General features: G+C 40.0%; 1 protein-coding gene across 1 annotated transcript in view; it reads right to left on the bottom strand.

The window, feature by feature from the left end:
- Nucleotides 1-16,767, bottom strand: part of heatr5b (HEAT repeat containing 5B) — a 121,996-nt gene that overhangs the window by 104,697 nt on the left and 532 nt on the right. Inside the window, exons 2-4 of the mRNA XM_043680648.1 lie at nt 14,645-14,864; nt 13,033-13,244; nt 10,053-10,161 (exon numbers count right to left, since the gene is read on the bottom strand). Of these exons, the coding sequence (XP_043536583.1) occupies nt 10,053-10,161; nt 13,033-13,244; nt 14,645-14,770 (447 nt within the window). The 5' untranslated portion in view covers nt 14,771-14,864. The remainder of the gene's footprint in view (nt 1-10,052; nt 10,162-13,032; nt 13,245-14,644; nt 14,865-16,767) is intronic.

The raw sequence follows: 16,767 nt of genomic DNA, 5'->3' as shown, positions 1-16,767 counted from the left end.
GCCTCGTAATACTGTGCCTGAATCAGGCTGAGGTAATGCTAATTTAAATGTGAAGACAGTCGTAAGAGTGAGACTGGCCTTTATTGGTAGTTTTCCCAGGATTTCAGAGAATTACTGTTAGCTCAGGAAACTAGGATGGATTTACACCTCTGACCAGGCTGACCAAAATCATAAATGTCTGTTGTACATTTTTAGTAAATTTATCTTCTTTTAATCTTTTAAATAAACTTTGATATTATTTGCTATGTCAGAGTTTAATCTCTTGCCTGCTGGTTTGGTCTCTTTTGCATATAAACAGTTTAAAGGCCTAATTTGAAGCTGATGCCAGGACACCAGCATCAGTTAGGCATATGCAGTGAAACAGAGTCAAACTTAAACAGCTATTTAAAACTCTCACTTTCAAAGTACTTTTGTCACTCATCTCTCTGTTATTTGGCCCCACATTTTGGGCCTGCACTTTACCTCAGTGCTACTGGGCATTGCTCTCTCACTCTGGATCAGCTGACAGCTGAGGTGGAAGCAAACAGGCTCACAGCAGACAGGGTTAAACACCACACTCTGGTGTTTACATTAAAAAGCTGCTGTTGTTTGTTATTCTTCAATTCAAGGATGACGTCTACTCAGGGTCTTTTGGAACACGGAGCGTGGCAATACATGAGGTAATGGAACCCAAAGCATGGGACTTGATTACTTTTCTCTTTCTCTGCCAACATTGCCTCAGCAGGATGTAGTAACAAGGCACCATGCAGCTTACTGGACAAACTGTCAGTGTTTGAAATGACTTGTAGCAAGCTCTTCCCAAGTAGAGGTTCCAAGTGCCCCTTGTGTTTTTTGTCCTCCTCTGGAAATGCTGGAATTTGAAACCGAAGAAAGCAGGATCTCATGGGACAGATGCTATTAGGTCATTCAAACAGTGTTCACTCCATCAAATAAATTTTGCAGGTGTTTGCCAGAACGATAGCTGGAGGACACCAGTATCAGCTTGACAGTCCTTGTATTAAAGCCAGAGGATTCAGGGGTAAATATTGGAATTTCCCCAGTGCTCCTACATGTCACTGATACAAATCAAGTCTGGCCGCAGCTCAAGAGTATGGTCTGCAATAGCTCAATTGTTGGATTGCAGAGGTACTTGTTGTCAAACTGTCATTGAGCTGGCACAGCTGATCTGACATAGGAGTTTCTTATCAATGGTGGTCTTTGATCTTTCGCATTTCTGAAGACAACTCACACTGGACTCAAAATGTTAACCGTTTCTCTTTCCAATTATGCTGCCAGACCAGAGCTTCTCCAGCATTAACCATTGTTTGTTTCAGATTTCCCACATCTGCAGGACTTTGCTTTTATTAAAATATTGGAAGTATTCAAACATAAAATAGTATTCAAATACACTTTAAAGAATCAGGTTACTAATGTATGACTGAACTAAGGACGAACACTGTTTTAACTTCCGTGAAAAAATCAGAACTTAAGACATAGCAATTGAGCAGTCCTGAGTTGAAAACTCTAGCTCTCATTTGAAAAGGCTGCCATGCCAACACAATGTGACAATGCTGCCCCTTTAACAAGGTTATTTTGTCCTTGGGTTTTTCAAGTAGGATTTTAAAGGCAGAAGTGTCAGCATATCTGGATGTGCTAGTTTAAACAATGGCAGGGGAGTGGCCAGTTCTCCCAGTCCGGTTTTTCTCTAGTTTGGTTTGTTTCAGCAGGCAGTCAGAAACTGCTGGTAGCTCGCTTGTTAAGTTGCGATATAGAGTTGGTTGGATTTTCAAAATAAGTTATACTAAATTGTTTTCTTTTGCTCTTGTTTCAACTGTAGTATTTAAATAAATCCTGCTCTTTCTTAAAGTGAAGTAGTTTGACCAGGTGCATCACTCCTGGAATATCCACTTTACATTTCCCTTTAAAATAAGAAAAAAGTTAGCGACTGGGCTACCTTCTTAAAATGTTTTGAGGGCGTCTGTCCTGGTCCATAACAGATTGGGGGCTCTTGGTGGAATTTATTCTAATATTCCAATTTGGGATTAGGGTTGTTGTACTCAAAGGCAGTGAGTGGTAGGTTTTAGTGTCTTTTGCTCTGGGTTGTGAATTGGATTGGTTTAAACAGTGCTTGATGTATTAATAGCTTTTTCAGTCGCTAAGAATTTTCTGGGGGTGGAAGACGTCACTTTGGAGATTTTACAAAATGTGAACAAGACAAAACTGCTGGAATTGACAGATAAGCTGGAGTTGGAATAGCCTTCATCAGTGAGAAAAGGAGAGATAATTACAGCAATAACTCGGCATTTAATAGAACATAGAACATTAAAGCACAGTACAAGCCCTTTGGCCCTCGATGTTGCAACAAACTGTGAAACCAATCTAAAGCTCATCTAATCTCCACTATACCAGTATCATGCATATGTTTATCCAATGACCATTTAAATGCCCTTAAAATTTGCGAGTCCACTACTGTTGCAAGCAGGGCATTACTACTGAGTAAAGAACCTACTTTTGACATTTGTCCTAAAATATCACCCCTCAATTTAAAGCTATGTACCCTCATGCCAGCCATCACCATCCAAGAAAAATCACTGTCCACCCTATCTAATCCTCTGATCATCTTGTATGCCTCTGTTAAGTCACCTCTTAACCCTCTTCTCTCTAACAAAAATAGCCTCAAGTCCCTCAGCCTTTCCTCATTAGACCTTCCCTTCAAAGCAGGCAACATCCTAGTAAATCTCCTCTGCACCCCTTTCAATGCTTCCGCATTCTTCTTGTAATGCGGAGAACAGAACTGTATGCAATAGTCCAAGTGCAGCCGCACCAGAGTTTTGTACAGCTGCAGCATGACATCATGGCTCCAAAAACTCAATCCCTCTACCAATAAAAACTAACACACCATATGCCTTCTTAACAACCCTATCAACCTGGGTGGCAACTTTCAAGGATCTACACACATGGACATCGAGATCTCTCTGCTCATCCACACTAACAAGAATCTTACCATTAGCCCAGTACTCTGTATTCCTGTTTCTCCTTCCAAAGTGAATCACCTCACACTTTTCCACATTAAACTCCATTTGTCACATCTCAGCCCAGCTCTGCAGTTTATTTACGTCCCTGCGTAACCTACAACAACCTTCCGCATTGTCCACAACTCCACCGACCTTAATGTCATCTGCAAGTTTATTAACCCATCTTTCTACGCCCACATCCAGGTCATTTATAAAAAAGACAAACAGCAGTGGCCCCAAAACAGATCCTTGCGGTACGCCAGTAGTAACTGAACTCCAGGATGAACATTTCCCATCAACCACCACACTGTCTTCTTTCAGCTAGCCAATTTCTGATCCAAACCCCAAAACTGCTCTCAATCCCATGCCTCTATTTTCTGCAATAGCCTACCATGGGGAACCTTATCAAATGCTTTACTGAAATCCATTATACCACATCAACTGCTTAACCCTCATCCACCTGTTTGGTCACCATCTCAAAGAACTCTAAGGTTTATGAGGCATAACCTACCCTTCACAAAACCATGTTGATTATCCCAAACCAAATTATTCCTTTCTAGATTCTAATAAATCCTCTCTCTTACAATCCTTTCCAAAACATTGCCCACAACACAAATAAGGCTCACTGGTCTATAATTTCCAGGGTTGTCTCTACTCCCCTTCTCGAGGAAGGGACAACATTTGCTATCCTCCAGTCTTCTGGCACTATCCCTGTCGTGAATGATGATATATCGATCAAAGCCAAAGGGTCTGCAACCCCTAGTTTCCCAGTGAATCCTAGGATAAATCCCATCTGGTTTAGGGGACTTAACTATTTTCATATATTTCAGAATTGCTAACACTTCCTCCATATGATCCTCAACCCCATCTAGCCTCAGTCTGTATCCCAGTATTCTCCTCAACAACATTGTCTTTTCCCTGTATGAATACTGACGATAAATCTTCATTTAGTGCTTCCCCTAACTCCTCTGACTCCACGCACAACTTCCCACAACTGTCCTTGACTGGCCCCAAGCTAGTCATTCTTTGCTGGAAATGTCACCAGAATCTTTGGAAATGGCTAAACTTCAATTGAAAATGAAGCAGCTTCAGTTAGAGGCAAAAGGAAAAGAAAGACAAAAATAAATAAAGCATTTGAATTACGATTAAAAGCAGAGGAAAGGGAGAAAGAGAGGGAGATTGAACTTCAGAAATTGGCACTTAGGAAAATCGGCTTAAAAGAATGGAGGCGAAGGTAGAAGGTAAGCTTAATGAGGAAGATAGTGAGGATGTGCAAACCTACTGCAGTCAAAAGCTTAGTGGGGTTCTGTTTAAATATGTCCAAACATTGCTTAAACTTGACGAGAAGCATTTAGAAGGCTTTTTCATCTAATTTGAGAAGATGGCTAAACAAATGAAGTGGCCAGTGATCATATGAGTTTTGTTAATGCAAACAAACTATTGTGGTTCTGTTCTCCGAGCTGGGAATTTGTGTTGCAGACGTTTCATCCCCTCTCTAGGTGACATCCTCAGTACTTGGAAGCCTCCTGTGAAGCGCTTCTGTGAACTTTCCTCCGGCATTTGGAACTGACAACCGGAAGCGGCAGATTCAAACAACTACAAATGCCGGAGGAAACACCACAGAAGCGCTTCACAGGAGGCTCCCAAGCACTGAGGATGTCACCTAGGCAGGGGACGAAACGTCTGCAACACAAATTCCCAGCTCGGCGAACAGAACCACAACAACGAGCACCCGAGCTACAAATCTTCTCACAAACTTTAAACAAAACTGATAGGTACAGCAAGTGAGATATTTGCATCACTCTCAGAGGAGGTATCTGGGGATTATGAAGTGGTGAAGAAAGTCATCTTAAGTGCATGTGAGCTTGTACCAGAAGCCTACAGGCAACGCTTCAGGAATCTAAGGACGGACTCTGGTCAAACCCACAATTGAGTTTGAAAGCATAAAACCAAATAATTTTGACAGGTGGATAAGGACATTGGATATGATGCTCTTATAGACTGGATTATTTTGGAGTTCAAAACTTCCCTCCCTGGGAGGTAGTGAAAACATATGTGGAAGAGGAGAGTTAAGACAGCAACATTAGCAGCTGAAATGGCTGATGATTATGAGTGGGTCCATAAGTCAAAGTTTGGCTTCCAACATCAATTTCAATCCATGAGGGTGGAAATTCGGGAAAAGAAAAATCCTCATGTGCTAAAGGAAAAGTAGATCTCAGTGAAGATCATAATGATAACTTACCACAAGGTAAAAAGGAAACCCATGAAGTGGAAAGAGAAGTTAAAAAGCTCTGGTGTTTTCACAACAATAAAGTAGGCCGCATGAAATCAGTGTTGATGGGTTAGGAAAAGCACTGGGAAGCCAGATTTAGGTAAACGTGATAAGCCGGTGAATTTTGTTGGAGTGGTAAAGGAAAGCACAGTGGAGGCTAAAAAGCTGCACCAGAATGTACAACCTGGTCAGAGGTTGGTTAAGGAGGAAGTGCCAGAACTTTTAAAATCATTTACTTGCAATGGTAAGGTTTATTCGCATAGGCCAGGAGCAGCAGGTAAAGACGTTACAATATTGAGACATATAGGATCATGTCAATCCTTGAGAGATGAGGAGACATGTAATTCAGAAGGAATATGCCATAAAAAGTGCTTGTATGCAGAATCGATGGTGAGACAAGAAGTCCTCAATTATGTAGAATGAGATTAGAGCGAGCAGTGAAAGGTGGAGAAGCAGTGGTAGGAGTATTGGAAGAACTCTTGGCTCCATGAACACAATATGTCCTTTGTTTTGATATAGCCGGGTCACAGGTAGGAATGCTGCCTACTGTGGTTGAAAAGCTAGTGGAAAATTAGGCAACTGAGGTATTACAGGGAACATATTTTGGGATTTTTCCTGACAGTGTAGTAACGTGGTAACAAGGTCACAAAGCCACCAGTTTAAACAGAAGGAGAAATCAGAGTACAAATAAGAAAGTTGAAGTAGAATTATCAGACACCATACTTGATCAAATGATTGAGACGAAACAGGAACAGGTGTAGAACAACGTGGATATCTTTAGTTCAGACAAATTAACTAAGTTACAACAGAAAGATGAAAAATTGAAGCAATTGTATCACAAAGCATACGAGGAAGAATAATCTGAATGTATCCCTGAGTGCTACTATCTTAAAATGATGTCTTAATGAGGAAATGGAGACCATCACATATTCAGGCAGATGATAAATGGGCAGAGATTCATTAAGTAGTATTACCAGTGGGTAATAGAAAGGTGGTGTTGCAGGTAAGGCAAGAACTCCCAGTAGGAGTTCACTTAGGGTCAAGAAAAACGCAAGCTAATAATACAAAATATTTTTGTTGTCTTGGACTGCACAAGAATGTAGTTGAATTTTGACAGACACGTCAAGTAATTGGAAAACCACAGGCAGTAATAAAACCCCCACTTCAATACCCATTCCTGCATTTGAGGAACCTTTTACAAGAGTCTTAATTGTTTGCGTAGGATCCCTACTTAAAACGAAAGGTGGGAATCAGAATTTGTTAACAATATTGGATGTGTCCACTAGATTTCCAGAGGCCATTCCCTTACACAATATCACAGCTAAAAGGATTATAGAAGAGTTACTCAAATCTTTCACTAGATACGAACTACCCATAGAGATACAAGGGTCAAGGGTCAAATGTTACATCAAAATTATTCAAGGTGGTTATGGACAGCATAGGAATAAAACAATTCAAATCCACTGTGTACCATCCAGAATCGCAGGGAGGGCTAGAAAGGTGGCATCAGATATTAAAGACCATGTTGAGGTCTTACAGTCAAGATTGTCCAGATGATTGGGATAAAAGAATTCAGTTTGTACTTTTTTCCATTAGAGATGCACCAAATGAATTGACCAAATTCAGTCCATTTGAATTAGTGTTTGGGCATGAAGTGAGAGAACCACTAAACTTAATGGAGAAGAAATTGGTGAATCAGAATTCAAAGACCACATATTTGGACTGTGTGTCAAATTTTAGGAAACGGTAAAATAGAACAGGGGAGTTAGCTAGACAGCATTTAAAAATATCACAGCATAATACGATGAAACAGAAACCAAACAAGAAATCAAAATCTCACAATCTTGCTCTTGAAGATAAAGTGGTAGTATTACTTCCAGTGATAGGTGAACCTTTAAAAGCAAGATTTAGCAAACCTTATCAAATCAAAAGGAGATTGAGTGAGGTGTAAATTTGATAAGGACTCCAGATAAAAGAAATCTCAGTGTGTCACATGGATATGCTCGAAAGATTTTAGCAGGGAAGGAAAGCAAAAGGAGAATGCGTTACTGGTGACAACACAGAGGGAAGAACAAAATTCAGAGGATTCGTAATTATATATTCCTCAAAATAAATTGGACAAGGAGGAAGTTGTCAAAAATTGGTTAAGTTATTGAGTTACCTTCTAGAGGAAAATTGAAATGACGTGAAAGAGTTATTGTTATCGCATTGGGAAATATTCTGGGAACTAACCATGATGTAGATGTAGGGGAAATGCTATTCCAATTACACAACATCCTTATAGATCTAACTCTTTAAAGTTGGTACATGTTCAAAAAGAGATTGAATGCATGCTTCTAGACAACATAATCAAAGTGAGTTGCAGTGACTGGAGCTCATCCATAGTAATGGTGCCAAAACCAGATGGCACCCAATGATTATGTGCGGATTATTGCAGTTACAAAGTCTGATTCATATCTGATTCCATGTTTGGAAGAGTGCATTGAAAATGTGGAACAAGCAACTTATATTTCTAAACTGGACTTACTCAGAGAATACTGGCAGGTACCTATATCCGATACAGCAAATGCAATTTTGGGTTTACTAACATTGAATGGACTGTCACAATTTCGAGTCATGCCAATTGCAATGAAAAATGCACCAGCCACATTTCAAAGACTAACCAATAAAGTCATTTCCGGATTACCCAATTGTGTGGTTTACATCGATGACCTGGTAATTTTTAGTCACACATGACAGGAATATTTGCAGCATTTATGAGAATTATTCAATCGATTTCAGGAGGCAGACTTGGTGATAAACCTCGCTAACAGTGAATTTACCTAAGCGCAAGTCACCTTCCTGGGCCATGTTACCGGACATGGACAAATGACCCCATTGAATGTAAAAACAACAGTTATTGGGGAGTTTCCCATACCATCGGCAAAGAGAGCAGTGCTACAATTCCTGGGATTGAGTGGATTCTATTGGAAATTCGAATTTTAGCAGTATGGCTGCTCCACTCACTGAATTACTACTGAAACTACTTGCATTTCTTTAGACGGCAAACTGTCAACAAGCATTTGACAGCCTGTAAGTTGTCTTTACCACTGCCCAGTATTGGCCATACCTGATTATACAAAGCCCTTCAAGGTGGCTATCGATGCGAGTGATGTGGGTGTCGGTGCTGTACTCTTACAAGACAACGATGAGAAAATAGAAAGACCTATTGGATATTTCTCCAGGAAATTGAACATTCATCAACACAAATATTCGACAATTGAGAGGGAGACTTTGAGCTTGGTGTTGGCATTACAACATTTATGTTGCCAGTAATCTGTCTGAAACAATCAAATATATTGATCATGATCCATTAAGATGAAAAACTGAGGCGTTTGGTGGCAGCAGTAAACAGACTGAAATAGAGTGTTTGTAAGGTTATAGTTAATGTATATGTATTGTAATGTACTAGCAGAGTAAGACTAAGCAGTTTCAAAATGAGGCCATCTTTGTCTATTGATGGTTCTTCTTTATAGGAGAGGGGAGATGTGATGATGCTACCCCTTTAACAAGGTTATTTTAATCTTGCTGTTTTTCAAGAAGGGTAGTAAAGACAGGGGTGCTGATATAGCTGGACGTGGCTACTTTAAACAATGGCAGGGGAGTAGCCAGCTCTCCCAGTTCAGGTCTTTTCCTAGTTTGGTTTGTTTTAGCAGGAAGTCAGAAACTGCGGATAGCAGAGAAGCTGCTACAGTGAAAAGAGGTTCCATGCGTCACCGGATATTCCTCGCCTGAACTTTCTTTGAAATCTCTCCTGCCTGTAAGTACCTGTGTTTGAATTTACCTTTTGCCAAGGAGTGTGTTTATGGGATATTGCAGGGATTGAAATAGCTCCCTCATGAAGTTGTGATATTAAGTCAGTCGGGTTTTCAAATGAGTTATACCAAATTCTGTTTTCTTTTGTTTGTGTTTCAACTGCAGTGTTTAAGTAAATTCTGTTTTGTGTAAAGGTGAGTGGTTTGACCAGCTGCATCACTCCTGGAATATCCACCTTACATCTGCCTTTTTAAATAAAAAAGTGAGGGTATGGGCTACCTTCTTAAAATGTTTTGAGGGGGTCTTTCCTGGTCCATAACAACAGTCACAAGCCAAAAGCAATCTTTAACGCTGAGACTAACCAGTAGTTGTAAAGTAAATGTGACTACGCTCCTGCACTGAACTCCTTTGTTAATGGGACTGAACTTCCTTCAGTTACAGGCTACATTGCAATGTGTCATTTGGGCAACATGCTGGTGTGCATGACTGAAAAGAGGAAAGGGGAGTGAATAATTCAGAAAACTCTGCTACATTCGTCTGTACGCTACAGATCCTATCCATGCTCAGGGTAAGGGCTGTCATCCTATTTGGCCAGCTGTAGAGCAAAGCACTTTATGGCACTTGGATGCAACCCACTGATAAAAGGAACATTGATACAACCAACTTATTCCAGGTCACAGTTAGTCTTCTGCAACATTACATTGCCTGACTACAAGTCCACCAAAATATCGTGACCTTGCCAAAATTTGGAACACTAACTCTACATGACATTGCTAACATTTTTGCTTATAGTTGCATTAACTGTATCCTTGCCTATGCTTGATTTAAAATGTTTATACATCAGCACAGATGGATTTTACGCAGCAGACGACTCCTGAAGACGTATAATTCCTTTCTACTCAATATTCCAACTAACGAGGCTTCACTCTGAAAACTTGTACACCACGTAAATCCCACACCACCCACATGGTATTTATAAGCATACGGCTTACCTCTGCGCTTTTCAGGGCCTTTAAAAGATTGCTGACAGTTTCAGGAAAGGAGCTACCCAATATTCGGCCCATCTTCTCATAAAATGCTCCAATGCAGGCCACAGCCGCCCTGTCGACAACAAAACACAGCATGAATAATCTTATTTTCTCACATACATAAGAGGCAGGAGCAGACCGCTCAGTCTTTCCAACATTGGACCATTGTTGATCCGTGTCTTAACCCCATCTATCTGCAATGGACCCATATCCTTTAATACCCTTACTGAATTTAAAAAAATCTGTGTACATTTTCATTTGACAGGGCACTCTCCCCAAACCTTTCTGGAGAAGGGAAAAAAAAGGTGGTGGTTGGTGTGAGTGCACACACAATAGGAATCGAGTAGAGAAGACTCAGAGTCAGCAAGCAAACAAAAAGTTCCAGATTTCCACTGTCTCTTCATGTGAATTAGAGTTCCCTCACATTAAAATTACAGCAATATATTCAAGATTGAAAGTTATGTGTTCTCGCTCTGATTCTCCCACCAGAGGAAATAGCTTCTCTCATGCTACATCATCAAATCCATGAAGAATCTTAATACATAGCAATTTGATCACCTCTTAAATTTTTCATACTCAAGGGATTAAAAGCACAGTTTATGCAATCTATCCTCATAATTTAATCCCTTTAATAATTTAATATGGCAACTGTGAAAGGAAACATACAGATGAAAACTAAACAATTTTGAGAGCAGCTGAAATGATGTAAGGTGAAGCTTAAGAGTAAAAGGTTACATCAAGCCCTAGATGCGAATAATAGGACAGAGAAAGGAAGGGAAAGAAGCTGGAGATATACAATTGGGAAAGGAGAGAGAAATGAAGTACCGTAGACATTGACAAGGAAAAGTTATGTTGGAAACACAACAGGGAGAGGAAACCAACGGTAACCAAAAAATATAAATATGGGGAATGGGTTGCATTACCCTTCAAAAATAGTGGGAATGTGTGCAGTGAGGAAGATGCCAAGTGACTTCAAAAAAATTTGGACAGACTGTGAGTGAGCAGATGTAATATAGCAAAGAAAAATGTAAAGTTATCAACTATGGCACGGAAAACCAATAGGCAGAGTTATTCTTAAAATGTGGAGATGTACAGATGGACCTGGGTGGCCTCGTCAAAAATCAAAGGTGGCTAACATGCAGGTGGGCAAGCTACTAGAAAGACTAATGAAATGCTAACTTTTATTGTAAGAGGGGTTGAGTACAGGAGTCACAAAGTCTTGTTTCAATTGGGCAGGAGCTTGGTTAGACCACACCTAGAGTACTGCATACAGTTTTGGTCTCCTTCTCTCAGGAAAGATATTATTGTCATCCAGATAATGCCATGAAAGTTCACCAGACTTGTTCCTGAGTTGTCCTCTAGAGTTTTGAAGAATGAGAGGTAATCTCATTGAAATATACTTAAACGGGATAGAAAGAGCAGATGGAGGCAAGACTTTGTTTTCCTTTTGCTGTCTACCCAGATGTGTTATCACACACAACTCAGTGACCTTCCCACCACCAAAACCACTGACGTTTTTAAAAAAAAACTAATAACCACCACAAGTAAAAATACCACGTAGCCAATTAAGCATTTACAAGCAAAGCGCATTATGGGTAATGCAAACCATCAAAGATAGGAATGAGGTGGGGGTGGCAGGTGGGACATGCTGGGAGGTTAGGGAGAGTGGGCAGGGACTAGACCAAAATGAAGCAGGGGGGAGATTTTATTGCATGTTATGGGATCTAAAATCAGGAGGTACAATTTAAAAATATAAGGGTGTCACTTTGGACTGAGAGTATTATTCAGAAAGGCTGTGAATCTTTGGAATTTGCAATGTTAGCAGGTTGTGGAAGCTTGAATTTTTTGAGTATATTTAAAAGTGGAGATTGACAGATTTCAACAGACCAATGATGTAAAGTAATATGGGTATAATTTGGGGAAAAAGACTCAAAAGTACTTAATCAGTCATAATCAGAGTGGCAGAGCAGGCTCAAGGACTAAGTGGCCTACCCCTATCTCCATATTTCTAAACTCTTGCAAAGGTTTTTGGGGAATGTGAGCAAACAGCAAGAAAGAAGCTAGCAGAAGTCTTTAAAAATTATGCTCAGAGTTAGAAAACATTCTGCTTGGTGCTACTGTGGGTTTGTTTCTGTCCATTAAAAGGCATTCAGGCCATCAAATCTATACCACTGCTTCCCTCCAGATGTCCAAGCCTTCTACTCACTCACTTTAAAAATGTCTTCCACCATTTTACAAAAATAAAATCAAACTAAGTTTGGGTCAACAGATGGAAAACTTGCTGAATTTCCTGGAATTCCTCCCAGAATGCACCTAAGCCTCAGCATTTTTATTAGAAAAAGTGAAGCCAATGGGATTGGTTACAAAATTGGCTAAGGGACAGAAAGCAAATAGTGGGAGTGATTTTTTTAGACTGGAAGTAAGTGCACAATACAACAGTATTCCACAGAGATCCATGTTCAGACCACATGGGTATGTGTAAATAAATCTTCAAAAGTGACAGAAGGTAAGAATGTTGTTAAAAAAAAAGCATACAGAATCCTTGACTTTATAAATAGGGACACAGTACAGAAGCAAAGTAGTTATGCCAAGTCTTCGTAATGCACTTTATGAAGACATTATAAAATAAATCCTAATTGGAGTATTGTGGAAAATTTATTATTTTCTTAGGACAAATTATTTGCCAATTTTTCATTCGAAGAGTCTCACGCCGATATGTTTAATGGAGGCAAAACTTCTCAGGTTGCTGGCATCGCTAGCAATTTTCAAATGGCAATTCATGTGATCTTTCAAAGTAGTGCATAGGCAGTACAGACAAATTGGCCTTAAGCTGTGATGTAAGATTTCATACAATCTCCACAGTTAGCTCTTGCACAGACTACCGACTTAATTTAAATTAGTCACATCAGCTATACCATATGTTTTCTCCTTGACTTGCACTTACAATTTGGTAGGCAGGTAAGAAGATGTGTCATCCTTATTCTTGATGATGTCGTTACACTTATCCAAAGTTTGGAAGACTGTGAAGGTATCCCCAATGCTGTAGAGGGTAGCAAGATTCTTAGCCAACAGCTTGCGTGTGGGAGGACCTGATGAGCTGCTTATTAGATCAGTTAGCTGTTCTACCAGTTTCTTTTGCTCTTCTTTCACATCCACCTGATGCCACCAAGCAGGAATAAATAAAAAAAGGAAATACAAATCAGTTGAGATTGAGAAGTAATATTTAAGGATAAATTAAATTCTTATATTATTGACCTGTTTGGTGATAAATGCAGCTGAGCTGTTTCATTTTACAACAACCTGACACTTCCCATCCTTGTACTTATGGAGTCACCCAGGGATCTCCCTCATCTTCCTCCTTATGCTGATCTTTCAGAATATTATGAGGCCAACTTCTAAACACATTCTTGATACCCAATTCTTCTTCTTCAGACTTATGTCAAGACTGTCTGTCTGACATCAGACCATAGATAAGTCACAATTTTCTCTGACAGCGCAGGAAGACTGATATTTGGATCATGCCATTAAGTCATCTCCCTTGTTACTGACTACATCCTTTCTTTGGCTGCAAACTCTTGATGCCCATTTAACGTAGGGCAGAGTTTCAAATCTCTTATGTCATTGAGCAAGAAGGTTTTCCCTTTTCGGGGTAATATTGCCAGTCAGCACCTTTACCTGAGTGCCCCTGCTGATCAAACTCTGCGACAGTAACTCATTACTTTAATGTTGTCTCAATTAACTTCTAATTCTCCCCATATGCTCCAACTTACCCAAACACTTCCATGTGTGAACTGGTCTCTTAAATGCATCACCCCTGTCCTATACCACACCAAGCACCTCAATGTTTAAAACCTTCACCTTCTCCTCTAAGCTCTCATTTACCCCTTCACCCATGCATCTCTTCCAGATCCTTTGGTCATCTGATGCTGACTTCTTGGGCAATAACCGCTTTTTCCCCTTTACTATTATCAAAGAAGCTTCCAATCCCAGAAGCCTACGACAATATCATTGCAGCCTGAAGAAAAAATACAGAAGATCGTTCAGCTGGGCAGACATGTGTGTATTCTGGAGCATGGTGGAGAAGGGATAAAGGAACTAGTCGAACAATCCTCTATTCAGGAAATGATAGTATAGTGGCTTCACTTTTATTGGCCTGGCACTTGACTTGATATCTTCCTTTCCATTACACAATTCTGTATTCTCTTTGAACTTGTAGGAATATACTTCTCGAGTGACACCTACTTAAAAATCGTAATCAATTATTTTACTAGAAATGCTGTTGCACACAAAGGGTGGAGAGTATGGTGCTGGAAAAGCACAGCAAGATAGACAGCATCTGAGGAGCAGGAGAATTGATGTTTCGGGCATACTGATGAAGGGCACCACACTCTTGACTTTGATCTCCGTGAATTGCAGTCCTTACTTTCTCCTGTACACTAAAATACCAACGAGTCAATCATTTACAATTCATGCTGTTTTCGTCTAGTTCAACCTGTTCTTTAGCCTTTTTCGGACATGAAACACTCAAACCCTGAATAATTCAGACTTTTACTCACCTTAGTAGCAGCCACAAGCACTTTGTCTAAGAATCGTAGCCATTCAAAGATAAACACAGGCCTCTTTGCCTCAGTTATCTGTGCCAGAGCTTCTTCATTTAACAGTAAGCTGTGGGCTAGCTCCATTCCACTCAATTATCTGGGGCGAGCCCACAAGTAAATAGAAATAAGCAGACTGAGGATTCAGCCTCACATAACAATCCAGGGTTACAATTCAGCTCTGTTTAAAAAAAACATTTATTTAGATCAGCATTACACAAATGACAAATTACACTATGCTTATTCAGGAAGTACAATTTCAAAAATTAAGCATGTGGTGCAAAGAGTCACCAGATTAGATATTTTCGAACAAACCTATGCAGGTAAACTATGACACACTGTTGGGGCAGGCGGGCCTTAAACCCATATCCCCTGGTCTAGCAGTAGGGACACTACTACTGTACCACTAGAGGCATCAAAACAAGTCAGAGTCAGAGTTGTACAGCACGGAAACAGAACCTTCAGTCCAACTCGTCCATGCTAACCAGATATTCTAACTTAATCTATTTCAATTTGCCAGTATTTGGCTCATATCCCTCTAAATCCTTTCGATTCATGTACCATCTAGATGCTTTTAAATGTTCTAATTGTACCAGCCTCCACCACTTCCTCTGATAGTTCATTCCCTACACGTACCACCTCCGTGAAAAAGTTGCCCCCTTAGATCCCTTTTATATCTTTCCTCTCTCACCTTAAAACTATGTCTTCTAGTTTTGAACTCTCCTATCCTGGGAAAAAGATTCACCCTATCCATGCCTCTCATGATCTTATAAATCTCATTAAGGTCACCCCTCAACTTCTGACAATGCATGGAAAATAGCCCCAGTCTATTCAGCCTCTCCCCACAGCTAAACCCTTCAACCCCCAAATTTCTTGTAAACTTGAAAGGGTGCAGAAAATATTTAACATCTTTTCTATAACAGAGACACCAGAATTGAACACAGTTTTCCAAAAGTGACCTAACCAATGTCCTATACAACACAACATGACATCCCAACTCCTATACTTAATGCACTGACCAATAAAGGCAAGTGTACTAAATGCCTTCTTCACTTCCCTGTCTACCTGTGACTCCACCTTGAAGGAACTTCATCCTACCATTCATCCTACAGGTCCTGCCCTGATTTGCCTTACCAAAATGCTACATTTCACATTTGAAGACTGATGCATCCATTATCTCTGTAGCCAGCTCTTTGAACACTCTAGGATGAAGATCATGATTTCCCATGATTTGGAGGTGTTGGACTGGAATGTACAAAGTTAAAAATCACAACACCAGGTTATAGTCCAACAGTTCTAATTGGAAGCACTAGCTTTCGAAGCACCGGTCCTTCAACAGGTGATTGGCAACCAGCTGATGAAGGAGCAGCACACCGAAAGCTAGTGCTTCCAATCAAACCTGTTGGACTATAACCTGGTGTTGGACGATTTCCCACAGATTTGTCAACTTTCAGTCCCATGAATATCTCCATTAATACATTTTTCAGTTTTTCTTTCAGGAACTTCTTTCAGTTCCACACTCTCACTAGAGACTTGGATGTTAATTATTTCAGGGACGCTGCTTGTATCTTAATTTATGAAGATACACACACAAAGTATTTATTTAACATCTGCCACTTTCCTTATTTCCTGTTATAAATCTCCTGCTTTGGCTGTAACAAACCCACATTTGCTTTTGCTAATTTTCTGTTTACATACTTAGAGAGGCTTTGACACCATGCTTTTATATTTGCTATTTTACATTCACATTCTCTCTTTTCAATTTCTTTGTCCTCCTGTATACACAGTAATTACCTTAGTGGGTGACAGAAGAAACCGGAGAAGCTGAATTCCTGATAAATACTTAGATAAACGTAATTGAGCTGAAATATTAACAGTTTCACTCTGTACGCATGTTCATGTCCCTCCTAGACTCCTATAACTAAAAATGTGGATTTGTACTCAACCCTACTGGCTCATGAGTTTAAACAGGAGGATACTTCAAACATTTCCTCCTACCAATGTATTACTCAATACGTACTTTAAATAAGAATGAGTTGTCAGCCCAGATCAGGGATGGGGGCGGGATGGATGGGGGGGGGATG

This window comes from Chiloscyllium plagiosum, chromosome 3 (genome assembly GCF_004010195.1).
Source record: "Chiloscyllium plagiosum isolate BGI_BamShark_2017 chromosome 3, ASM401019v2, whole genome shotgun sequence".
Lineage (NCBI taxonomy): Eukaryota > Metazoa > Chordata > Chondrichthyes > Orectolobiformes > Hemiscylliidae > Chiloscyllium > Chiloscyllium plagiosum.
This window is presented reverse-complemented; position numbering and strand designations above follow the sequence as displayed.